General features: G+C 33.6%; 1 protein-coding gene across 1 annotated transcript in view; it reads right to left on the reverse strand.

The window, feature by feature from the left end:
* Positions 1-1,403: 1,403 nt before the first annotated feature.
* The window catches only part of LOC115231945 (lachesin-like), a gene marked incomplete at its 5' end in the record, with an annotated part of 115,303 nt that continues 89,145 nt past the window's right edge, over positions 1,404-27,561 (reverse strand). The window contains 2 exons of the mRNA XM_029801826.2: positions 1,404-1,656; positions 5,047-5,208. Coding sequence (XP_029657686.1) covers positions 1,553-1,656; positions 5,047-5,208 — 266 coding nt within the window. The remainder of the gene's footprint in view (positions 1,657-5,046; positions 5,209-27,561) is intronic.

Raw genomic sequence — 27,561 nt, forward strand, 5'->3', positions numbered from 1 at the left:
TATAACAGAAATGGATTAAAAAAAAAAAAAAAAAAAAACACAAAGCATTATATTATTTTTTTCATCATTATCAACACCTTCAATGCCGATGTTGTCATTGTCATCAGCATCGTTGCTAACATTATCCCTTTATTATTAAGAATAAAAAGAAAATTTTAGCATCTGTGAAGAAGCTAATGACTTTCCAGTAGTGTTCTGAGTTGGTTGAAGTTTCAACAATTCTTTAGATATATCCATCCAAGGACATCTGCTAGGAATATCTGTGAGTGGGTGTGTGCATGTAATGTATGTTTATATATATATAATTCTACATTGTATATGTGTATATATATATATATACACATATATATATATATATATATACATACACATGTATGTGAATATTGCTATATGCTCACACATTAATACATCACACACACACACATGCATATATACATGTCACACATGCACACACAACCACACCCATACATATTTATATACATACACACAATTATATATATACAAAAAAAAACACAAAACAGAATACTCATGTAGTTCATGAGACCATTATTGATTTATTTATTCTGTTTCACAGCGATATATTAAGCATTAGCATGCAATCTTTCTCTCGCTCGCTGTCTCTCATTCTTTTTATTTTGCTCTCTCTCTCTCCTACCTTGCCTCTCATTTATATATATATTATATATATATACATATATATTATATATATAATATATATACATATATATTATATATATATGTGTATGTGTGTATGTATATATATATATATATGATGAATTTTAAATGTTAATATTATTGCTGATTATTCTTAATCTCCCTTCTCATTACACAGCTCTTATTCTTGTAATTGCTGTAGAATTTAATATTTAAAATTTCATGTTGTTTTGGAATGAATGAACACTGCAACTTCTCATTCTCCTTATAATCTAATTATTATTATCATTATAGTATCTTTGGCAACTCTACATTGTATAAACAATACTTGGTATTTAGATACTCTTCAGAAACAGGTGTTTTATGTTCTATTGTCTAGCTGCTGTGTGTTCCATTTTCCTATTTTGTTTATAGTTGTGTTTGTGGATGCCAGTGATAGTGTTGTTGTTGTTGTTTGTTAATATTGCCATGGCAACTTTCACAATTGCTTAATTATTGAAACTGATAGAAAGTTTGCTCACTGACCATTATTTACTTTCTGCTTTGTGTGATGAAATTTACTTATTTTCACTTTATTATTAATATTATTATGATTATCGTTACTGTTATTGTTATTGTTGTTGTTTGTATATGTTGTGGTGTTATTATTATTGTTGTTATTATCATAGAAATTCATGCTTAGTTTTAAATTTTTTCCTGTTCGTAAATTGTATTTTTGTGTTGGCAAAAGCAAAATTGATTTGTTCTTCATGGAGGAAAAACAAAATTTAAAAAAAAAAATGTAAAAGTCCATTACTTTCTTGTATTTAGACTTTGAGTGGCGGCAGCAGCAGTAGCAGCAGCAGCAACATTTAAAAATCCAGTTGTTTAATAAAATGTACAAGCTGAAAAAATTGCATCACACTCCAGAGAGTAACTCAAGAATTGGCAATATGGTAATCAGAATTAAAATGGACGATGGCACTGTGTATAGAGAGGTTGCAGTATCTTTATAATGTCCTTCTGAAAATAGAAATAGAAAAATAATGAACAGAAAAATATCAAAGGGAAAATTTAAATGCTACATTACTTTTTTTTTTCTGTTATTGTTATTTTACTGTTATCATCATCATAATTTCATTATCATTTTTTTGTTTGTCAACATTGGAGAGTGTGCAGCATTCAAAATATTTGAACAGTTTCCTTTTAGATTTCAGGGGAGGCATAAAATATCCTTCTAGCTTAAAAATCTTGTTCTTTTGAAGCTATTCAATATCATTTGCCTCCCTAACTAGCAGAGTAAACAGACTCTGATACTTCTATTGAAGGAAGTGAAAGTATGATCTTATGTAAATGTGATAAGAATCAGACTCCAGCCTAGCCTGTAGAAAGGCAATTGTGTTTCTATGTTAAATCCATAACAGGAAATAAAAACAACTGCACTATGAGAGCTACTGCCAACAATAGTGGCTTTAACAGTGCCTATATTAATATTACAACGTAACTAATGAAGATACTATTAGAAAAATTTCAAAAGACTTATATCAATAGCAAATTAGGAATAATCTCTTTACATAGATATCAAGTAGATGATGGATAGTGCTTAATCTAAGTAACTTGTCCTGAAATGTAACTAAATGTTCTTGGATATAATAACTGGATAGAGCTGTCCTGAAAGATAAAGGAAACAGAACTATGTCCTTGGATATAGTTGCATAGAGTCTTAAGATAATTGAAAGGAAAGCTATCATGTGATGTATCATCTGCGTCCTTTTAAGTTCCTTCCACTAAAAGATAATTGACACACAGACCTGCAGAGTTATCACGTGTCGGAATGGGGATGGAAAACAAATGACATTCTTAAGACAAGAAACCTTAAGTAATGTAAAAGATACAGACCTTTTTCATTGTGGATATCAATGTGCAAAGAAAAACAGAAGTAATTCAGCACACAGGTGGCTAACTTTTTGTGTCACTTTTACGACATTAAGAGTTAAAATTACTAGGGATGTAATTGGCTGATAAACTCTAGCTGGAAGTTTTCTTCAAAAGCAAAATAAGTGATGAGTGTAATCAGCAGGTTTTTCAAAAGACAACTAATCTAGTTTTAAAGAAGAGAGATTAACTTAAATATATCTTCTTCATGACACACTGGATTAAAGTAAGGAAGGGTAAATTGGAAGATAGGTGACTTATGTGTTTCGTAGGTGGAGGGAAATAAAAAAGAAAAATAATTGTAAAACAAACAACTGCAAATGCCACCATAACCAAAGAGCTGCAGGATTGCCTGTAGGTGGTGACCAAAGCACTTCTTGACAAAAACATACAATGTAGTCAGAGTACACAAATAAAGTCAGGTGATGGGCCATAGAAGAATACTTTTCTTAATATAGATACACAAACCAACTAATTAACCCCCATGCAGCAACTCAATTTTCATTTATTTTATATATATATATATAAAATGAGGGTGATAAATTGAATATTAATTTAATTAACATCAATTTAAAACCAGTGGCCTAGCAAATAGAAAGATCTGAAAATTCAGAAAAGTTGTATTACATGCGTATAAGAAGGGATGACCAGTACGTGGACATCCAATATGCTAGAAATAGATCATCTAGATCGTAGGTGATCTATTTCTAGCATATTGAATGTCCACTTAGTGGTCATCCCTTCTTATACGCATATAATTATATATATATAATGTGAAGAAACAAAAGACCTGGTAATTCAATCTGTACACATGACTCTGATTAGAGATGGATTTAAAGGGCAATTATAACATGATAGATTAAAAATGTATTAATACACAGACATTTAAAAAAAAAATCTGTAAGTAAAATAAATATATTAAAAATATATGTATAAAGTAATATATTTGAAAGAATCTCAGGATTCAGACATAAAAATGTTAAAACATGTATGTATAGTTATTAAAAATATTGGAGAAAGTTTGAAGTGGTGATGGAAACAAACTAAAAGATACAATGAGGACAGAGTTAAAATTCAGACGTCAGACTTTCTCCAATATTTTTACTTATACATGCATATTTTAACGTTTTTTATGTCTGAATCCAGAGATTCTTTAAAATCTATTACTTTGCACATACATTTTTAATATATGTATTTAATTATAGACTTTAAAAAGAAAATGTCTGTGCATTAATAAATTTTTAATCTATCATGTATAGTTGTCCTTTAAATCCATCTCTAATTGGAGTCATGTTTGCGGATTGAATTACCAGGTCTTTTGTTTTCTCACATTACATATTTATAGCTTTCATCTCAAGTTACCCTTGAGCACTTCTAGGTCCAAATCTCTATATTGTGAGAGAATTTCTAATCAATCTTCTTTCTCAAAACAATTATATATATACACACACACACACACACACACACATATACACTTTCTATTTGTTGAGCCTGGCAGAAGGGGTAGTACTCATGGAATTTGTCGGCCCTCTAAGATCAGTGCACTTGATGCTGTTAATGTGTCATTTCAACCGTTGAGATCAATGCCTGCAGGAAGACATGAGCAGGGTAAGGTTTTCAGAGAGTTAATGTTCTAGGGAAGGTCTTGGCACTGTCAACTGAGGGAACTGTAAGAAACAAAGGTAATGAGAGATGAAGTTTGGTGTTGCTTGACTGGGGATGGTACAAGACCATTCCCCTCTGAGAAACAGAGGATTTATAGTAGTGACATTGAAAGACAGAAAGGAAAGACAGCTTGCTTGTGGGTCAGAGGCTGAAGTTTGCCTGTTCGTGATTAAACACCAGTCAGTCAAGTGGTTCTTCTCTGGATGCTGTCCAGGATAACTGTATATCACAGCAGCACCATCTCAGATTTGTAAGTAGTACTCCATTGAGGGTATCACTTGAACCTTCTAGAGTTCTGAAATATTTTATGGATCTGTAGAGAAGGGTCAGCTTTTTAGATGCAGTCCTAGTTGTACAAAGGATGTGCTTTCTCCAGGAGAGAATCCTGGTATTCTTGATACGAGTTGAGCATGATGTATTTTTGCTGTTAAATGTAATAAGGGAAGCATGACCTTACTGAAGGATGTTCTCAAGGTCTCCATGATGCATGTGAATGATGCATGGGGAGGAATGAAGGGTGGGGTGATGAATTGCAAAATAGCAAGCACTGTTGAATGCAGTGACAAGTAGGTCCAATTATTTTCAAGAAAATGTTACCCACTCAAATGCTTGTTCCCACAAGACTTAAATAGTTTATTTTCAAATTTTTATTTGTGCAGATTTACTAATTGTTTATTTTTTATTCTTAAAAGGTTTCAAAATAAACTCTTGCAGAAATGTGGTACACTTTTAAAACATTTTACTGAGATGAATTTGAAAGATGAATACAACAGAGTAAAATCAAAAGTAAAATCTGATTCATTGTTCACTCACGTTCAATTCGAGAACTTCCACTTGCAAAGGGAGTTGTCTTAGTCTGATGATTCCTCTGTGTTATAACAGGATATTGTGGATGTTTTCCAGAAATAAAGATTTCTCTGCCAGGTGTTCCTGAAGAACTGACTGTCGTAGACTTTGTGCTTGATATTCCAATTTCTGCAGGCAAAATATGTATTACAATTTGAAATCAAGGTATGTGTGTATGTACAATTAAGTGTTCTAGTTTTAATTAGTTTAATTTACCTTTTTTTTTTTTGGTTAGTAAACTAGAATTCTATGGAAATCTGAATTTACATATTTCATGTTTATTCAGTATTTTCATATGTAATTACACTTTGCAAAGTTTGTATATGTTTACATTTTTTTTTTGTATAAAAGTGAATCAAAAGTAAAATATCTGCCTTTAAAAAAAATATTATAAACATATTTAACATTCAAGCCTTGTTTATCTATTACTGCAAAGAAATAGAATTAAAAATCCAACAGTTGACATTAAATATTATAAAAAAAAAAATTATATGATTCCTTACAGGTGACTTGAATAAATTAGTTGCAGGTTCTTTGGTAATTTCTGTCTTAGAATAATAAGGAAAACATTTTACATCAAATCTCCAATTTGACTGAACAACAACAGGAAGTATTTACTACACAAGATTGTTATTAATAAGAATGGAATGATTCTTGACTGGAATGATTCTATTAATGATATCATTCTAATCTTATCAGTAACGATCTTGCATGCAGAACAGTAACACTTTACATTTGCGAATAGATATATGTCCATGCTGGCATGGGTTGGACAGTTTGACTGGGCTGGCATGCTGGCAGGCTCCAGTATATATGAATATATAAATGTGTACTTATCATCATCATCATCATCGTTTAACGTCCGCTTTCCATGCTAGCATGGGTTGGATGGTTCAACTGGGCACTGGCAAGCCCGAAGGCTGCACCAGGCCAGTCAGATCTGGCAGTGTTTCTACAGCTGGATGCCCTTCCTAATGCCAACCACTCCGAGAGTGTAGTGGGTGATTTTATGTGCCACCGACACAGGTGCCAGACGAGGCTGGCAGACGGTCACGCTCGGATGGTGTTTTTTATGTGCCACCTACACAGGTGCCAGACGAGGCTGGCAGACGGCTACACTCGGATGGTGTTTTTTATGAAAATACAAATATATCTGTGTGCATCTAGGTATCTCTGGATTAACACTACTTGTCCAGCAATAAAATTTGTTCAGTCACAGTTAAGCGATATGTGCTCCATTTCAGTGGCTTGGTGTACCAAGATCATTTTGATGCTAAGTCTTATTTTTCCTAATTAAGATGTATCCACTGGTCTTCGTACATCAAACTACTGAAATACAGAGCATACTGTTTATCTGTGACTTCAACAAATGTTACTGCCACCCAAGTAGTGTCAATTTGAAGATTTTCAACACTCCATTCCACAATCATATAGACGATGGACTTCCATATAAAATCTGCCCACACTTGTTTGCTCAAGACACACAAAGAAGTTGTGAGGTGAACTTCTTAACCCCACAAGAAGACAGATGTTTTCATATGGTTATGCTTCATCAGTTATTCACACTGAATCCATTACTTATAACTTACTAAGAAGTGCTATTTTTATGTACAAACTGCTGAGGTTGACTTTGCCTTTCATCCTTTCGAGGGTCGATAAAGTACCAGTGAAACACTGGGGTCAATGTAACTGACTAGTCCCCTCCTATAAAATTTCAGACCTTAGGCCTATAGTAGAAAGGATTATTATTATTATTATTGTTGTTGATTTATGTACAAATTTGCTGGCATGTGCAATGCTTTGGCAAGTCTAATGATGTCATCGATTGCCTAACTTGATGTGTTGTCACATACATTGTCTACAAAGAAAATTCTTCCTCCAAGACAGTTAATGCAATGAAGATATTTTCAATTTTCAGTGTACATGAAACTGTATACACATGTTTAGTTTAATCATTGTTGCTAAGAGAGTTTTAATTGATCAATTACAGCTTGAAAAAGCATTGCACATGCCAGAAAATCTAGTTTTTGCAGTTCTTAGTGGGATATGAATGATGGATTCCGTATCTGTGATTGATGAGGTCTAACTACTCAGAAACAAAGGTTTTACAATCCAATGACATCATTCCTAGTCCAGCTCAGAGTATTTTCATATACACTGTCTGTAAGGATGATTCTTCCCAGTGACAGTTATTGCAGTGAAGATCTTTCTGAGATTGCATGTACATGTGATGTTAAAATACAAATGTACACAGCTTTAATTTAACCATTGCTGCTTAGTGAGCCTTTAATTAATACATAATACTGAAATTTAAAAAAAAAATCTCCATAGGCATAGGAGTGGCTGTGTGGTAAGTAACTTGCTTACCAACCACATGGTTCCGGGTTCAGTCCCACTGCGTGGCACCTTGGGCAAGTGTCTTTTACTATAGTCTCGGGCCGACCAAAGCCTTGTGAGTGGATCTGGTCGACAGAAACTGAAAGAAGCCCATTGTATATATATGTGTGTGTGAGTGTGTGTGTATATATATATATGTGTGCATATGTTTGTGTTTGTCCCCCCAACATTGCTTGACAACAGATGCTGCTGTGTTTACATCCCCGTAACTTAGCAGTTCAGCAAAAGAGACTGATAGAATAAGTACTAGGCTTCCAAAGAATAAGTCCTGGGGTCGATTTGCTCGACTAAAGGCAGTGCTCCAGCATGGCTTCAGTGAAATGACTGAAACAAGTAAAAGAGTATAGAATACTCTTAATTATTAATTCTAACCAACTATAAGACACATACTAATTTTATTAGATAGCTGAATGATAATAAGCAATGATACTTTAAAATTGAATGGTTAGAGGTTAAAAGAGTATTCATCTTTAAAAACTCTGAAGGCCTATGTTAATATTGATGAAACAAGCCTGCAGTATTTTTACCTATGTTTGATAATTACATTAGTAGACTTTGCTTTCTTAGATAACCCTCAAACTAACTCTGCTAAAGTGCTCTTTCAAAAAAGTTGAATATTTATTCTCTTCCTAACAGTCAAAAAGATTCAGTTTTTGCATTTATTAGCTTGGAGTAGGACTTGTATGTTTGCTTTTGCCTCTTTGAGATAGACTATTATATACCATCATCCATTTATCCATCTTGTTACTTTAATAACCATCATTATTAATGTAGGTTGTGTAGCTTATATGCTCTGACAAATGTCTTTAATAATACACCAATTTTTAATTTCATTCACTCTCAGTTTGCTATTCAATTGCATGCTGTTTCATACCAAGGGGCATCATTCATTTCCATTCCATGTCTATAGAAGCACATTGATCTTGCTTCCATATGGTAATTAATTCACTCTAAGTCCCAAATAAATATCATAACAGACAGGCCATTTAAAATATTGGTTGATTTTAGAGATTCAGCAAAATTTCTCAACAATACAATAAGCAATTATTTATTGGACTATGGCACCTTGAAACTAAAATTCAAAATTTATTTCTCTAGCTTTAAACATCTCACACAGATTTGGAAACTGCTATCATTTAATCAATGCTGCCTGTATGAATCAGGAAAAAAAAAAAAAAAGAGACAATGTTTCTTCTTCCCCCTCCTTCTTAGTAATCTTAAACCTAAAATCAATTTCTTTCTCTCTCATACAGATTACAAAGTAGATGTAAGCAGATGGAACACAAGTAATTATTCCTCTGAATATTATGGTAAGAAAAAAAACAAAACAAAGTGTTGAGAAAAAATATTATTCAAATTACTATTTTAAAATTCAAGAAAAATACAAGGAATGTGTTATAGCAATTATAGCTGAAGGGAAATTGTCAGCTGATATGTGATGCATCATAGTCACTACACACCCAGTTGCACAAAGACACACTGATGCACACGCATATGCATATTCACACCCACTGTAATAAAAATCAAGTCACAAAATCATATAAACTTTTATATCATATTGCAGTTTGAAGTTATAAGTTATTCAACTGCAGCAGCCTATGGAGAAACACAGCTGTGTTTGATATAGATTGACTGAAGGAAAATATTATTAGAAATAAAGCTAAAATGGATCATGATTTACTTCAATATTGGTCAGACAAATATTTACATTCTTTATTGAAAGTTTGTTGAAATGGATTCATAAATTGGCTTTTAGGTAAAATTGCTCCTGTTAAAACTCTTCCCAATATTTTGGGAGTGAGTTTTGTTTCAATAAAGTTGAGCTTTTCACTTTTTTAAGATGGTTTCTCTACAAACCTATATAATTCAAGCATTGGCTGAAATCATTGAGAATTGTATGATTATTATCATTATGGCAGAATTGTTAGCCCACAGGGCCAACTGCTTGGCGGTATTTCGGCACCTTTACTTTCTGAGTACAAATTCTGCTGAAGTCAACTTTGCTTTTCCTCCTTTTGGGGTTGAAAAAATAAATACCAGTTGAGCACTGGGGTCAATGTAATTGACTAACACCCCTCCTTCAAATTTGCTGGTTTTGGGCCAAAATTTGAAACCATCATCATCATCATCATCATTATTATTTATTAATTAAGACAACAAGCTGGCAGAATCATCAGCATGCTGGAGATATGCCAAGAGGTATTTTGTCCATCTGCATTTTCATATTCTGCTGAGGTCGACTTTGCCTTCCATCTTTTCGAGGGTCGATAAATAAAGTACCAGTGAAACACTGGGGTCAATGTAACTGACTAGTCCCCTCCCATAAAATTTCAGACCTTAGGCCTATAGTAGAAAGGATTATTATTATTATTGTTGTTGATTTAAAACATTATTACTATTACTATAAAAGGTAGCAAGCGAGAATGTATTTGTTTTGACTCCTTACATTTTGAGTTCAAATCTCACAGAGGTCAACCTACTTTTCACCCCACCTAGGATAAGTAAAATTAAGTACCAGTAAAGTACTGTGGTTGATGGTTTCAACTAAACCACTCCCCTGAATTCCAGTTTATATGTTAGAAAGAAATATTACTATTGTGATGACAATAACAATTTAGAATTAGACTGAATATTAGAGAATGGAAAAACAGTAACAATAATAAATGCAAACTTATTCAATTAATTACTGAAACGTCAAATTTCTGAAACAAATGGAGAGATTATATAAGTATTTGTTGTCATCTTGGGGAGGAATAGCAATAAATTCAAGGAAGTATATAAAAAAGAAATAGAAAAAAAAAACCAATTGCAAATAAAATAAGAACGTTTTAGACATATTCAAAAGCCTTTAAAATGGAAAAGTTCTTGAGTTAATTTTTTAAAGCAGATTTGGATAGAGAAACACATCTTCCTCGGGTACTCTATACAAGCAACTACTACAACCAGATTTGAATCAGTACTAATTTTGCAAAGAGAAAGAGAAAATACGACGAAGTATATAAGTAGCTGAAAAATGAAAACTCAGAAGGATAACATATGATATCACAACAAAGTGTGTTTTGAGCTTGATTAGAATCTGTATAGAACATATTGATTATGATTCTCTTGTTTCTAGCATGTAATGAAAAGGGTCCTGAAAAACCAGCTTATTATCAAAATACAACAAAATTTATCAAAAGTACAAGAACCTCAAAATTGAAATAATTAATGTGGCATATGAATACAGGCAATACTATTTACAATTGCTGCTTTATGCATGATAGAAAGGAACATGTACAAGCTTATTGAAATATCCATAAGCTAAAAATAGCATTACTATGCATAGTGCACATTCTGTGCTGAACTTTCTCAACATAATAATGCATTTTTATACAAGACTCCAATCTCAATAAAATAATACCTTGCAAAAAAAAAAGACGAAAACAAAAAAAAACAAACAATCAAAAGAAACCAACAACAACAAAGCACTGTAAATATAGTTCGAAAACCGCTTGCACAACATACATACACTCTAACACAAATACAATCTATCAAACCACTGGTATTAGAACTAAAAAATATTGATATCTTATTACCAATTAATAAAGGGTGTAGGCCTAAGCGGTTTTTTGGTTTACTTGAAATAGAAGCCAAATCTTCACATTTCACTCTACTATGTTGAAACGATAAGAAGACATATTACATAATGTTATCAGGTAGGCAATAATCAAGAAAAGGATGGAATAATCATAGTTGGATCACATTTGATCATAGGTCTGGTGAAAGAGCTGACTTGGAGCTAAACAACAACACTGTGATATACCTAGTGTTACAAGGGAAAAGATGCATGAAATGATGGAATGATATAAATAATAATGATTTCATCTGAGAAAGATAACAAAAATGATATAGTAATTTCTGATTTAGGCACAAGCTAAGCAAATTCGAGGGAAAGTGAGATAGTCAGTGCCATCAAACCCAGTTTTTGACTGGAAGGATGACAACTGAAGTTTAACTCAGCAAGATTTGACTCCAGAACAAATGCCACAAGGCATATGTCTCAATGATCTAGCAATTCTGCCAGCTGCACTCACAAACAACAAAATGTTCACTTTGCAGGCATGACCTTCTAGGTTCAATGAGGATAAGTGTAAAGCTTTTCTGTAAATAAATAATTCTATTTGATAAAATCTTAATTCTCAGTAGTACACTACCTTGTAATATGGAACGCTTTAAACCTCTAATTCTCAGGTAGAAGAACATGTGTTGCAACCCTTTGGTTTTGAATATTTATATACATATGTGTGTGTGTGTATGGAAAGTGGACATTAAATGATGATGATATATATATACACATATACATAACTACTAGCAAACACACCCATCCTTTGGACAGTTTAATTTGCTTTGGTGGTATTTTTTTCATCAAATAATTGAACTACTGGGAGGGTTTATGAGTCATACAGCAGTCTGCATTTCCAATTAACCTAGGAATGGAATATCAAATTGAAGGCTGGTTATTGTGGAGGTCCTTGCACTTTAATGATCATAGAACATATAAGTTTGCAAGCGATGCAAAGTGGAGCTACTGAAGTGTTTTGGGAGTAGATTACAAATATCGACTACAAAATATGATTGTTTTACATGAAAGCAAAATTTCTTGTCAGAAACAGCCACATAAATGGTGTACTGAAATTGAAGGAAGACATTGAAACTTCCCCTCTGTGAGTTAATTTTTTTCAGCAGCAAAGGGAGCTATTTTTTCGGAGAGATAAGCTAACAAAAGCCCCTTTATTCTGTCTTCCTACATAGCCTGTACATAAACTAACAGCGAATGTTGTATAAAGTTAAATTGGTATGGAACTTTCTGAAAGATACATACAGCTTTCACCAGTGGAAGCAAAACTATTATTTAAAGGTTGATTTTTTTGGGACGAATCATATGTGATTGTTTGGAAAAGGCTAGAATGACAATGCTAAAACATATTTGAAACAATGGACAACAGTCGAAATATCATAATGGATGGGTAAATAAGCATCCTTAAAGTGAAACAACGCATTGGTAGGTTAGCAATGGTATCAACAAATAGAAGAGAGGGAAGGGAACATCACTTTTCAAGTAACTCAGAATAGGTAAGGTAAGCCTGCTAAAGTTTAATGCAGTTTAAATATGGAGATTAAGATTGTTTGGTATTGGATATTCATCACGTACAGTGTTCCTAGTCAATTTGATCACCATGGCAGGTGGGCAGTCAAAATAAATAAATAGACAAATCCTTTCACTTTTATAAAAAGATTAAAAAAATATGAAATACCCTACATACAAAAAATATGTCCATTTAGGTACTTTTACACGGGAGATCTGGACAAAATGTTTAGTGCATGACCATCCTTGGGACATAAGTAATGTGTGTGTAAAATTTGGTGAAAATCGGTTGAGAATTGTGGAAATGTATGCATTCAGTATTCCTAGTCAATTTAATCACCATTGCTGGTGGACAGTGGAAATAAATAGACAAAATCCTTTCACTTTTATAAAAAGATTAAAAAAAGTATGAAAGAGCAGCTGATTAAAGCAAATGAATAGGAATCATTTATTGTTGGTTTCCCATTGCTCTAGAAGCCCCAATATAGAGTTTTTAAAATCTAAGTAGCCTATGTTTGGGTCTAGGATATGAAGCAGCTGTGTATAATTTTTTTAAGAAATCAGATGAAAGATGTAGAAGTTATTGAGGTACATTAAATTTTTGTACACACATGCACAAACACACAGAAAACTAATTTTATAGATATTAGATTAGATTAGCTATACATATACATATGTATAGCCCCTCTATGGGAATCAGCTACCAAATACAGCAGGAATTCTCCTTTTACTGGATATACATGTGAAAATTCATTAATATACACAGAATTCATATCAAAAATTATTAATACAAGATGGAAGAAACAGATTTTAATCTGAATCACTCACAATTGTTTTTGTGTGTTAGTATCAGTTGGTAATTACTGAGTGCTTCACGCATTATACACATTCTTGCATTAATATGATCCAACAATATGTGTACCTGCAAATATTCAGGTGAATGGGCTTCCAGTGCACTACTGGATCACCTATAGTTTCCCATTGTTTTATACCTATATACTATTTTTAGCATTCTAATGACAAAGAGTGACACAGAAATACAAAGAGATAAAAAGATAAAAATGTCAAAAACAAATTGATAGAAAAACAATCAAAAACATAAAATATGAAATAAACAGGCAAAAATAAATCAATGGAAATCAAAAATCAAAAATGTGCAATGTAAAATGAACAAATCCCTTATTTAGTCCATTCTCAAGCACAGACATATCTCGACTTTTAAGAAGATAGATGAACACCCTAAGATTATAAAGTTGCAAATATATAGGCTGGAAGAATTCCTTATTTCTTGTGTTTGTAAGCATTCTACTTCAAAGGAAATCATTGAAGGAATGATGATTATAATGGGAATAAAGAAAGCTAACTCTAACTTAAATTCCAATCTGCATAGCTCTATATCTTTAGTTACATCAATCTGTTGTTTACTTAAGCATGACAACAATTATGCTAACCTAATAAGCTTAATAAAGGTCACATCTTATAGTTTACTCTGGAGTTCAGATTACATGTAGCATCTAACATTACTAAAGAATTATTCTCCACATTAGATAGACATTTCCCTTAATCCTGTAGATACTATAAAATTTTTAACAGGCATATGATGAAACTGTCCTATGTGATGTCAAATGACCTCAAATATACTCTTTTCTCTTTTACTCTTTTACTTGTTTCAGTCATTTGACCGTGGCCATGCTGGAGCACCGCCTTTAGTCGAGCAAATCGACCCCGGGACTTATTCTTTGTAAGCCTAATACTTATTCTATTGGTCTCTTTTGCCGAACCGCTAAGTGACGGGGATGTAAACACACCAGCATCGGCTGTCAAGCAATGCTAGGGGGACAAACACAGACACACAAACACACACACATACATATATATATACATATATACGACAGGCTTCTTTCAGTTTCCGTCTACCAAATCCACTCACAAGGCATTGGTCGGCCCGGGGCTATAGCAGAAGACACTTGCCCAAGGTGCCATGCAGTGGGACTGAACCTGGAACCATGTGGTTGGTTAGCAAGCTACTTACCACACAGCCACTCCTGCGCCTATAAACTTCACAATAGGAAGCTGAATCTAGTAATTGCAAATTCTAAAAATACCTTCCAGAATAGCACGGGTGCAGAAAGGAGGAAAAGACCATAATGATGGACGGCAAAATCATGGTAGTCCAAATGATCCTCATATAAGCAGAAACATCAACTTTAGCATAGATAATATGAGTAACAGCAGGAGTGTTGTAAATATTAATGATAAAAATACTGAAAATGACAGTAATGAGAACAATGAAAACAAAAATAGTAACAATAACAACAATAATAATTCCACTTAGAAGAATATCACAAAGGATGACCTGGTTAAAAACAGTGATATAAAAATGCAATTGTAGGGATAAGAAAGCATGTCCTTTGGCAAACAAGTGTTTGCATAAGAAAATTATATGCAAATTTACTGTAAGAACAGGTGCACATGTATATGCATATATAGGTGCAACAAGTGACAGCTTCAAGTGTCACTGATGGAACCACACAGTGTCATTTAAGAACAGCTGCAAAAGACAATGCATATCACTCATGGACCTTATATGGAAACTCAAAGACACAATACAGCATGACTGGAGAGTAATACGAAATGCATACCCATATAATGCATACTCCAAAGCATGTAACTATTGCTTGAAAGAAACACTAGAAATAGTATTATGCAATGATAACTTCATCAACAAGCACTTTGAAATTAATTTAATATGTTACCACCGACTTAAAAGTTCATTTCTGGAATTTAGAAAGAATATGTGGTATTTAACATTATATCAATCCTTTATTTACTATAAAATGTAATTATAGTATTTTGTTTTCTTTTCATCTTTGTTAGTATGATTATATTGTTGTTTACGTAAATTATACAATTTCATAATAATTTATATGTATGATTATTTAGTGTTATGAATCTGTTATTTACTCAGAAATGCAATTATGAGACTTCATTATCATTATTAGTATGTTTAAATTGTTGTTTACCTAAATTGTATGCTGATATATGAAGAGAGAGAGAGAATATGCTACCAGCATAACTAAGTGATAAGTTAAGGCTTAATCATAATTAGGAGAGACTATAGAGACTTTGCATAACAGGCATAAGTGGAGCAAAATTTGTGCCTATATGAAAAGATTATATTGAAGAATCTTTTATGGTGGTGAAGGATAGTGAGCGATTCCCTTGAACACAATTTACAAACATGGTGGTTAATATTGTATGGTGAAATCTCATAAACAATGGACCAGGATAAGGTATTGGGAATGGGACTTGAGTTTGTGTAGAGAGTTGAGTTAGAAAGTGTGGGGGCTTGATTTGAAAATGAATTCATGTGAACCCAGTAGTGATGCTTGAAATCAATAATGCTTCAAGCATAAATGCTAGCCTGGTTGGAACATAGTGATATTACCTGGCATTTATATACGACACAATGGTATAAACAAAAATGATCGAATGGACAAAATTGGGAGCGTTGGGAGTTGTAGGTTTTCCTACTAATGGTGGGCTTAGGATTGATCCCTATTCTGGTTTGGCTCCTATGACCTGTTTCCTCAACGAAGGACCAGAGGTGTTATAATTACCAGTGTTGGGCTGGAAGAGGGCATGTGGTCAGGTTGTTAGTATCAGGGGTGTTGTTATTGTAGTATTATCAGATGGGTTGAGGAAGTGTCCAGGAGGATAGATCATAAAGCCCACTACAAGGAGGCTTAGTTTGTGCCTATAAGAGGAAGCAATTATAGTTCCCAAGTTTCGTGTTGTAGAATAGATTTTAATCAAAATTTTATTAAAGATGGAGTAGTATTTGTGTTATGGTGGAAAACTGGAGCCCAGGATTTCTTGTATAAGTAAAGATATAGCCTGAAGAGAGAATAGTTGTGTGCACAATAAGATCTCATTCAGAGAGAGAGAGAGAGAGAGAGAGAGAGAGAGAAGTGGGGGAAAAGAAAAGTTATGTGGAGGTGGTAGAGAAAAAAGTGGAAGTGAAAGCCAGATAAATGCAGAGATATAAAGGAGAAAACATAGGGATAAGGGAAACACAGAGTGAGAGAAACAGAGATACAGAATGATGGAGAGAGAAACTTATAGCTAGAAAGCAATACAATGGGTCAGGCAGAGACACCTCAATGACAGCGATAAAAATTCAACCGGATTCCAAACACATGTTAATAAAATTTATCATTAGATACTGGGAAGAGACATTCTAAAGAAAGAACCTTCGTTTCTCTTCCCTTGAACCTGGCCAGAATAAAACATGACAAAATTCCCCACACTTTGTTATGTACTTACCTTAACCCAAGCACTAACCTAAATAAGCTGTTTTCATAAAATGTAAACAAACTTAACATTCCAAAATTTCCTATATTTGATATTTTCAGCAAACTACAAAATTGCATACAAATGAAACGTTCATTCAAGTTCAATATACAGAGTTTGTATTATGAGAGAAATGCAGTTGGATGTAGAGATCTAATCATATTCACTCAGCCATATGTTGATCCTTTGACAATGGTTATATTCACTCAACCACATGCTGATCGAACGAAAGGCATATTTTATGTACAGTACACTGACAGTAATATATTTCAGTCAGAGACCACCTAAATTTCAGTTAAATCCTATCTAATCACAAGTCTTCAAGGTTCTCTAGGAGCTGAGTTAATCACACGTTAACAAGCCAATGCCATCTTGTAATATAGATTCTCAGGTAATGTGTGTGTGTGAATATATATATATATAGTTCAAATTGACAGAAAACATGACAAAACACAGGTGAGGGAACAACAACCAGGTGTATATATATGCATTTATATACAAATATATGTATATAGATATGTGTATGTATGCATGTATATATATTCTTTATAACTTTGTTAGGGCATCCTTCTATGAGAAGGTAACTCAGGTAACTGGGATAACTCCGACATAAAACCTGCGGCTCAGTGGTTACTGATGATGTTGACTTGTTCTTTTCGGATTATGGCTGCTGTTGCTTAGTGAGTGGGATTGACTCAGTGCACAGCCTTTCCTCACTTTAAAAAAAATCTTCTTGTACAGGCATTGCACGATAACAATTTTGTTCATGATTGTTGATAGTGCTGTGAGTCTCAACTGAATGGCTGGCTGTAGCCTTAAAAAGCAAATAAAAGTCACATTCGATCACAGCACCAATAACAGTTAAGCTTCATGCAATGGCCATACTCGATAATGAGGGGGCAGCCATCATCATATTCTTTATATCATTACTTGTTTCATTCATTTGACTGCAGCCATGCTAGAGCACTGCTTTAAAGGGTTTTAGTCAAAGAAATTGACCCCAGGACTTACTCTTTGTAAGCCTAGGACTTATTCTATCAGTCTCTTTTGCCAAACCACTCCATTACAGAGATGTAATCACACCAACATTGGATGACAAATGATGGCAGGGGGAAAAACACACAAACATACAATGGGCTTCTTTCAGTTTCTGTCTACCAAATCCACTCACAAGGCTTTGGTCAGCCCAAGGCTATAGTAGGAGACACTTGCCCATGCCAGGGGACAGAGCCCAGAACCATGTGTTTGAGAAGCAAGCTTCTTACTACATAGCCATGCCTGCACCTATGAATATATAATATATACATATATGTGTATATATACACGCACTGTCCCATTTTTTGTATTCCTTTATATATATATATGCATATGTACATGCATATATATGTATATACATATATGTATGTATATACATATATGCGTGTATGTATATATATATATATATATATATATATACATATATATATATATATTACACACACACACATATATCATCATCGTCATTAATGTCCATTTTCCATGCTGGCATGGGTTGGACGGTTCGACTGGGGTCTGGGAAGCCAGGAGGCTGCACCAGGCTCAAGCCAGATACATACACACTCACACATATTTACATATATATATATATGTAAAAACCACCAACCGATCGTGGCCATTGCCAGCGTCCCCTGGCACCTGTGCATGAATAGTCACAGTCCAAGTCAGTCCTTATTTGGTGTTACTGATGAGTTGGGAGAGGGAACCATGTCTTCCTCATATATTCCATCTTCACAGTTGTAATGACTGGATGCCCTTCCTAACATCAACTACTTTACAGAGTGTACTAAGTGCATTTCATTGCGGCATCGGCACTAAGGTAGTTGTCTTGTCCACAGCAAAACTACAGGGTCCTCTCTACTGTACATTGCTCTTTTGCTAAGCACTTTACAGACTATTAAATGCAGTGTATTATAATACTAGCACTAAAGATATTGTCTTGTCCCCAGCAACACTAAAGAATCTTCTGTATTCAACATTATCTGAATTCATTCAAGGCAGTATGACTGACAAGATGAGTAAATGAGTTAGGGATAGAAGAGTGATTACACTAAGGGGGAAGGGGTACAAGCCAGAAAGGGAAGTAGAGGAGGTAGTAATAGAAGAGAGACAGTGATAGGAAGCTACATTTGGTTGTTAGTAAGGAGAATGAATAGAAAAACAGTAGGAGTAGAGTGATGGGGAAAGAGAGACAGAGTGATCAGAAAAAGAGTAACAGAAAAGAGAAAAGAAGTGTAATGGGAGAGAGATACTTATATATGTCAACAACAAATGATACAGAAAGTAATGTGTGGGAGTGATGGATAGGAAAAAAAAGACGGATGAAGGTAAGAGAGAATGATGTATCTCAGTAAGGATAAGTGATTGTAAGAGAGACTGATGGATGTCAATACAAGTAATAAGGAATTAATGCTTCAAAATAGATTTTCTTTCTAAGAAGAAAACTCACAAAATCTTTTGCTGTATATCTTGCATGATAGTGAAACAGTGAAAATAGAATGAGACAGATAGCATAATATCCACAACTGAATGAAAAAGTTAGAAAGAATAAATATTAAAGATACATTTGACCAACTTTTAAAGCAGAAATGTTAATAATAAAATAGGAGACATCAAAGCTTTGGTTGTTCCACTAATATGCTACTGTTACAACGAACTAAACTGGAATTAAGTGGAGAAAATAGATAGATAAATCAAGAAAGTAAGAGCAGACACCAAGAAAATATTGATTATGAACAGAAGAAGGCATGAAACCACTGCAATTAGAAAGTTATTTATAAAATAGCTTCTGTAGGATCAGAAAAATTATCTAATAAAGAATAGCAGCAAACCAATGGTAAGGAAAACACAACATAATGACAAAAGATATACAATTTATGCATCCTCAGTAGTATAAACAGGAACTGAAGCACCAGATTACTGTAATGAAAATGAAGATTCTACAATACAAAAGATAAAAATCTTGATAAAAAAAAATCTTACCAAAACCTCTTCATAGTCAATATCAGAAGAAAAGACTGTGGAGTGGAAGTAGATTAGTATGCCCAAGGCTGGAAGCTAAGACCAATCGGCATGCTAAATTGAAAACACTGATATTTATTTCCTTTCTCTAAGTCTATGAAACCTATATTATTTATTGAAGAATTCTAGATAAAACAAAACTGTTATTACTTATATCTTTTGAAGAAGACTTCATTCCTATGGACACTTTTACTAAATCTTGTTATTTACCCATTTTATTGCTTTGAATGTAATAAATATATCTCCAAGTTCACAGCTTCCATTTTCATTGAGTTGATGGATAGAATAGAAGATATAATTTTGTCACATGTTGACAACTAAATGTTTAGCATATTGCACTTGGACACAAAGTAGTTAATAAACTACTTAAGGAAATTTCTAAAATAATAACAAAAAGAACAGCTTATCAGAAATGATACTGTATTAATAATTTCAGATAATTTTTTTCTTTTAATGGTTTAGTCAGAGGAGAAATGGAAATGTCCATTACCTTAGAAGAGCCTCCAAGATTGGAGATAGATTAAAACACACACACACACACACACACACACAAAAAAAAAAAAAACTGATTTGTTTTACTATAGTATGAAGTAGTACATCAAGATATTGATATGTACTGAGGCGAGAGTACTTGGTTCAAATGCTTGCTAAAGGTGCCTAAAGGCCAGGTTAAACCAGCTTACAGCTTAATTTCAAATTAGAAAATAAAACCGTTCTAAAACATTTATTTTACTAACTGTAAAATAATAGTCATCTCATACATTTTTGATGATTCATTTGGGAATAATTTTGAAAACTTAAAGAAATAAAATTTCATTTCTATGTATGTAGGGACATGTAGTAGAATCCTGCTAGACAAACCACTTTCAGTTTACTTTCAAGATTTCTGTTCTAATCTCACACGAGATTATTTTAACTTTAATTTCTACAGAATTAAAATGTTAATCCAGTCAGTCAACTATAATTACAACTTTATTTAAAATTGGCCCTGAGACTATTTCAAAGAAATCTTTATGATAAATCAAATAAAAATTTAACTAGCATTTCTAACCAGATAAAAGGTATTACACACACACACACACACACACTTGTATGCATGATGATGCAGTGAAACTATAAGACCACTTGTATAGGTAATGTTTTGAAAATGTTCCAAAAGTTTTTCTTAATCAGCTTTTTTTCAAAACACTGGAACAGTTGTCTTTGATAATGCGGCTGATATGTTACTTCTGGTGTTAGTTTTACTACTTTCCTACAGAAAAGTATGATATTTTTTCTTTCAATTTCAATAGTCTTCTACAGATAAGTTTTAGCAACAAAACCTTTCTCATAAAACCCAGTTTACATTTATTGTCTTATTATTCCAAGTTGTTATGCCACAGAAATACAAATAAACACCATAAACAGCAGCTACATTCATTAATGGTTAAGGCAGCATATTTACTGCTTTTGTCTTTCATCTTTAAAAGATGTCTCAAACTTTTCAAATAAGGTAAAAATATAAAACAATGAGGAAAAATATTATTAACTTTTTGTGTTTTCTTTCTCCATTTGCATTAATGTGCAGTGATTGCAATACTCTTGCAACTTAACAGTTTTTAATTAATAGAAACCCTGCCGACAACTCTGTTTCTACTTTGTCATTTTCTGTGTCTGTGTGTGTGTGTGTGTGTATGTGTATGTTCTTAAGTCAGTGATGTGTGGGATGAATGAAATAAAAGAGAAGAGTTAGTGAACCTTGCCAATGTTTGGTTAACTGCAGAGGATAAAGAAATTAAAAGTCTCCAACACTTAGCACCATGCAGTGCTTAGTCAGTTGTAAGACGTCATGCTTGCTTCACACCATTGCTTGCAGTGACCTCCATTCAACGAACCCACACAGTTTCAGGTTGAAAGTTACACAAATAAAATTCTACTGGCAGTTAAAAATCTCTCTCTCTCTCTCTCTCTCTCTCTCTCTCTCCACCTCCCTTTTCTGTTTCTCATAGAAACAGTGCAAATGCTGTACAGTTACTTCACACATGACTACAAAGCATGGTTTATGATTAAAAAAAGGAAAAAAAAAACCCATCTGTAATGGTTTTATAAACTAAAAACATCGTGATCAGTTTTTGACAAGGAAAAGCTCAATTATTCATAGTTTTTTTTTTTTCTTCTTTCCGGAAACACTAATTCCACTCCCATGTAATAGATATAAGTATAACAGCATATTTCCCTTTAAATAGTGCAATAGTGAATTTTTATTTGGCACCAGTCTACAAACATTCTGTAACTAATCACATCTGATTGATCACATGGCGAAAATTAAAAAAATAGTCTTTACATCTCACATTTTCCAACCATTCCAATCAATCTTTATTACAAAATCACAACCCCTCTTCTTTCTCATTCTCTATTTTTCTCTCCCTGTGTTTGTATTGCAATGCACACACACACACACACACACGCACACACAAATTCACAGTATTATACACATTGTTTATATTGAGAAACTGTAATTGAGAAATCCCAGCAGGGGTTAGGCTTTTCAAGTGATGGGTAGCCAAGAGTGGTAGCTTAACACCAACAGTGTTTATGCAATAAAGAAATGCTCAGTTGAGTTTTTACAATCAGCTTATTGAAGTCTAACATCCTGGTGGCAGAATTAGCATTTTTATGACTGACTGCTATCACTGTGAACTGCGTATAGGAGCTGAAACGGGTCATTGAAAAATAGAATGTGGTTCTAAAAGGGGAGGAAATTATTTGCACCCATCAATGCATTAACAACTTTTTTATTGTAGAGCAAACATAATATTTCAGTTTGCTTTGCTTTATCCAGTTTGAGCAAAGGACAAAAAGAAAAGATGGTTGGGGGGTGGGGGATTAAATATTGGCAGCAATGTTCAGTATAAAAGAATCAGGAAGTAGGAGTGGTTCTGGAAATATTAACAGCTGTAGACAGTTAATTTATAGTTTCATATGAGAATTTCTGGGAATTAATTTCTAGCATATATTGGATAACATACAAATACTTCCTTAATAGAAAAGTTTTATTTTGTATACATCGATGTTGTGCACCAGAGAGAGAAAGAGAGAGTGTGTGTGTGTGTGTGTGTGTGTACAATTTCATAGATATATTTGTATGTATAGAAGTCATTGTAATTAAACAGAGATGTATCTATATATCTAAGCATTTATATGTAAGCCACACTCTAAATATATGTCCGTACAAACACATGCACACGCCTATGTGAATACATTTTTAGTTATGTATGAAAGTCAGGATATATATCTAACTTTATGAAACTACTTTTATACACACACACATATATTGTAATGTAAGTAGTGCAAACATTACATGGGATAGAACGCAATACATTAGGTAGAGTGGATAGATGTGTTATTATATCAATACTTGACAGTCTATTCATCCTGGGACGACACTCTGAGTAGATTGTCAACTTTTGATATAATAAACATTATGCACACACATCCAACGGTCATAGTAATGTTTCCATATGCAATATAGTTTCAAAAGCCATACATAATAGGAGAAATTTCAAACTTCACTAATCTATTGATGAGGTATAGAAACATTTGATAGTCCCTTCCTCCCTTAATTAAATGAATCACATAGAACTGCTTTTTGATTAGTACAACCAATTTAAGTGATTCCTATATTTGTTTGATGGGAAATATCCATGGAGCTACAGGCAAGAGCCTTTTTGAAAGTATTTCCATTCAGATAAGGATATAATCCTTGCAGAAAAGGATTAACATAGCATTCTGCAATAATATTAAATGAGGATCTTGGATAACTTCATTAGAAATAAAAACGTTTTATACTTAGGCTAAAATAAATTAAATGTTGTCATACTCTTAGATTTTATTGAAGTATTAGCAATATAGGTGAAGGCACGTGACTTAGTGGTTAGGGCATTCGACTCATGATCCTAAGGTCATGAGTTCAATTCCTGGTGGCGTGTTGTGTCATGGAACAAGACACTTTATTTCAGGTTGCTCCAGTCTACTCACCTGGCAAAAATGAGTTGTACCTGTATTTCAAAGGGCCAGCCTCGTCACACTCTGTGTCATGCTGAATCTCCCTGAGAACTACATTAAGGGTACACGCGTCAGTGGATTGCTCAGCCACTTGCACTCTTTACTCTTTTACTTGTTTCAGTCATTTGACTGCGGCCATGCTGGAGCACCGCCTTTAGTCGAGCAAATCGACCCTGGGACTTATTCTTTGTAAGCCCAGTACTTATTCTATCAGTCTCTTTTGCCGAACTGCTAAGTAACGGGGACATAAACACACCAGCATCGGTTGTCAAGCAATGCTAGGGGGACAAACACAGACACACAAACATACACACACACATATATATATATACATATATACGACAGGCTTCTTTCAGTTTCCGTCTACCAAATCCACTCACAAGGCTTTGGTCGGCCCGGGGCTATAGCAGAAGACACTTGCCCAAGATGCCACGCAGTGGGACTGAACCCGGAACCATGTGGTTGGTTAGCAAGCTACTTACCACACAGCCACTCCTGTGCCTTAATTTTATGTTAATTTTATGAGCAAACTGTTCCGTTGATCGTACCAGCTGGGACCCTTGTCGTCGTAACCGACGGAGTGCTCCTTTAGCAATATAAAAGCTTTTTAATGCATCATTGCTTTTGTTCTGTAATGCTACATGCAATTTTCCAGAAAATACATAGGTAGATTTTTGTTGAAGTAAATTTTTTTTACAGGTAGATGCATTTCCAGCTATTAACTAGTAAGAAATGAAACATTTGATAACAAGAAAGATAGAGAGGGGTAAAAGTGCAACATAATGGTTGTAGTTGTAATTTTTTAACTCATTTCTATGTAGATAGCAGTCCAATAAATTATCTTTACAGCCATTTAAAAAATTTTTTAGCTTAAGCAAAGAGACATTTAGAATATCATAAGCATAAATTGGTAATTGTTTGAGGCATGAATAAAAGGAAATAAAAGAGAAACAACCCCGAGACAATCAGATACAGGAAAACAATAAATCTGATTTGTCAGTTCAGAAGAATATAAATATTAACAAAGAAGTGAAATCATGCCTTTCGTTAATGGGAAGATTGGTTAAAAATCCAGAAAAGTACAACACCACAGGAATAAAAATAAAGATCCATATACAAAAACAGCACATTACTGACAATAAAATTAATATCTATACACACACACGTATATATAGACATATACACAGACATACACACACAAACGTGTGTGTATATATATATATATATATATATATAATATATATATATATATATATATTATATATATATATATATATACACACATATATACATACACACACACATACACAAACATACATATATACACAAACACACACCACTGTGATGCTTTAAATTGGCATTAAGATCGTTAGGGATGTAAACTGAGAATGTATAAAACAAATATTCATCACTTAAACATAAATACATATGCTCAAAGAAACAAGTGATATGAGAATTTATAAAACACACACACACACATTCATTTTTGCACATCGAAATATATATATGCACAACAAACATAAAATCACTTATACACACTGATTCATACTGAATTTAGGAATGTGTAATATATTCTGAAATATTTAGTGCCTATTAATATTTTCCCATAAATTTCTCAATAAACACTAAAAAAGTTGAAAACTCATAGTCAAGTACTGTGTGAGCGAGACTTAATGAGTACATGTGTGAAAGTGAAAGATAGAAATGTATGAGTGGAAAAACAGATAATTATATGGAAAGAAGTACTTTCTTATGCTGGTAATATGACAAGAAGTTAAAAATCATCATCCTTATAGTTTAACCCTTTTGATACCAACCCGCCTGAAACCGCCTCTGGCTCTGTAATACAAATGTCTTGTTTTCAAAAGATCTGAATTAAAATCTTCCACCAAACCTTAGTCACAATTTATGTTCCTAACACTGGCTTAACGATGACTACATTATTTTAATAATTCTTTGTTATATTTAAAAATTAATTGAAAGAACACAGAGTATCTCAACAGAAATATGGTAATGAAAGGGTTAACCCTTCTGTTACTGTATTTATTTTGAGATGCTTTGTGTTTCTTTCAATTACTTTAAATATAACAAAGAATTTAGAAAAATAACTTAGTTATCATTAAGCTAGTGTTAGGAACATAAATTGTGACTAAGGTTTGGTGGAAGATTTTAATTTAAAACTAATGCTAACAAGACATTTGTACTCAGAACCAGAGCCGGTTTCAGGCGGGTTGGTAACGAAAGGGTTAAACATTTTTTTTCTGAGTTGAATGGATCTGCTTCAAATTATTATAAAAAATGGAAAATGCTGTGTTGCAAAATATCCTAAAATGGGAACTTGTTCAAACACATTTACATGACAAGCACACACAAGGAATGGTCCTTCAATTTACTAGAAATAGCAGTGACTTAAATTCACACATTGCTGCTTTAAAATGGAAGAGTCTTTACAGATTAAGCCAACTTATGATCAAATACAGGAAAGCATTTGGTCAAAATTTAGCATGATCTCTAATGACCCGAAAGCTAAAGGAGATCATGAATATTTACATGTTGTATATGCTAACTACCCATATTGTATATCCATTAACAATTGACCAGTCAGTAAATATAAAACCAGCTCTGCTTTTTATAGATGCATGTCAATTTCAGCATGTGATACTCAGCTCTCAGACAATGTATCCCCGGAAGAATTGAAATTTCCCCTCTTGTAAGCTGTAGCCAATACAAATCTGGCTGCCATTCAGTATGTTCTTATTCATACATTTGTTTATATAGCTGGTTGACTTTCTTTCAGGTCAGTATTGAAAGTGGTAGTGCTATCAATTAAGGATGCAAGATATAGATATAAAAGTTGTGCTGTTATACATATAAGTGGGAGAGCCATAATGTCTTGACAGAAAAAAAACACTTTTCAACAAGATTAACCATTCTCCATACTCGTAACATGCTGAGAAAAATTACTCACATTACAACTGCATATCACTGTGTATACTAGAGAAGCAGCAAATCCAGCACAAAGAAGCTCCAGGATGAACCATTATTATTATTATTATTATTATTATTATTATCATTATTGGCACGTAAAAAGCACCATCCGATCGTGGCCATTGCCAGCCTCGCATGGCCTCCATGCCGGTGGCATGTAAAAAGCACCATCCGATCATGGCCGTTTGCCAGCCTCATCTGGCACCTGTGCCGGTGGCATGTAAAAAGCACCCACTACACTAAATGGAGTGGTTGGCATTAGGAAGGGCATCCAGCTGTAGAAACATTGCCAGATCAGAGTGGGCCTGGTGCAACCTTCTGGCTTCCCAGACCCCAGTTGAACCGTCCAACCCATGCCAGCATGGAAAGCAGACGCTAAACGATGATTATTATCATTATTATTATTATTAGTAGTAGTAGTAGTAGGAGGAGGAGGAGAACTGTTAGTGAGTATGTATGAGTGCAACACCTTGCTTCAGTTACTAGTTTGTTTGTGGTAATTATGTCTTGCTTCAGTG

The sequence above is a fragment of the Octopus sinensis genome, unplaced genomic scaffold, assembly GCF_006345805.1.
Source record: "Octopus sinensis unplaced genomic scaffold, ASM634580v1 Contig18962_ERROPOS898185, whole genome shotgun sequence".
NCBI lineage: Eukaryota > Metazoa > Mollusca > Cephalopoda > Octopoda > Octopodidae > Octopus > Octopus sinensis.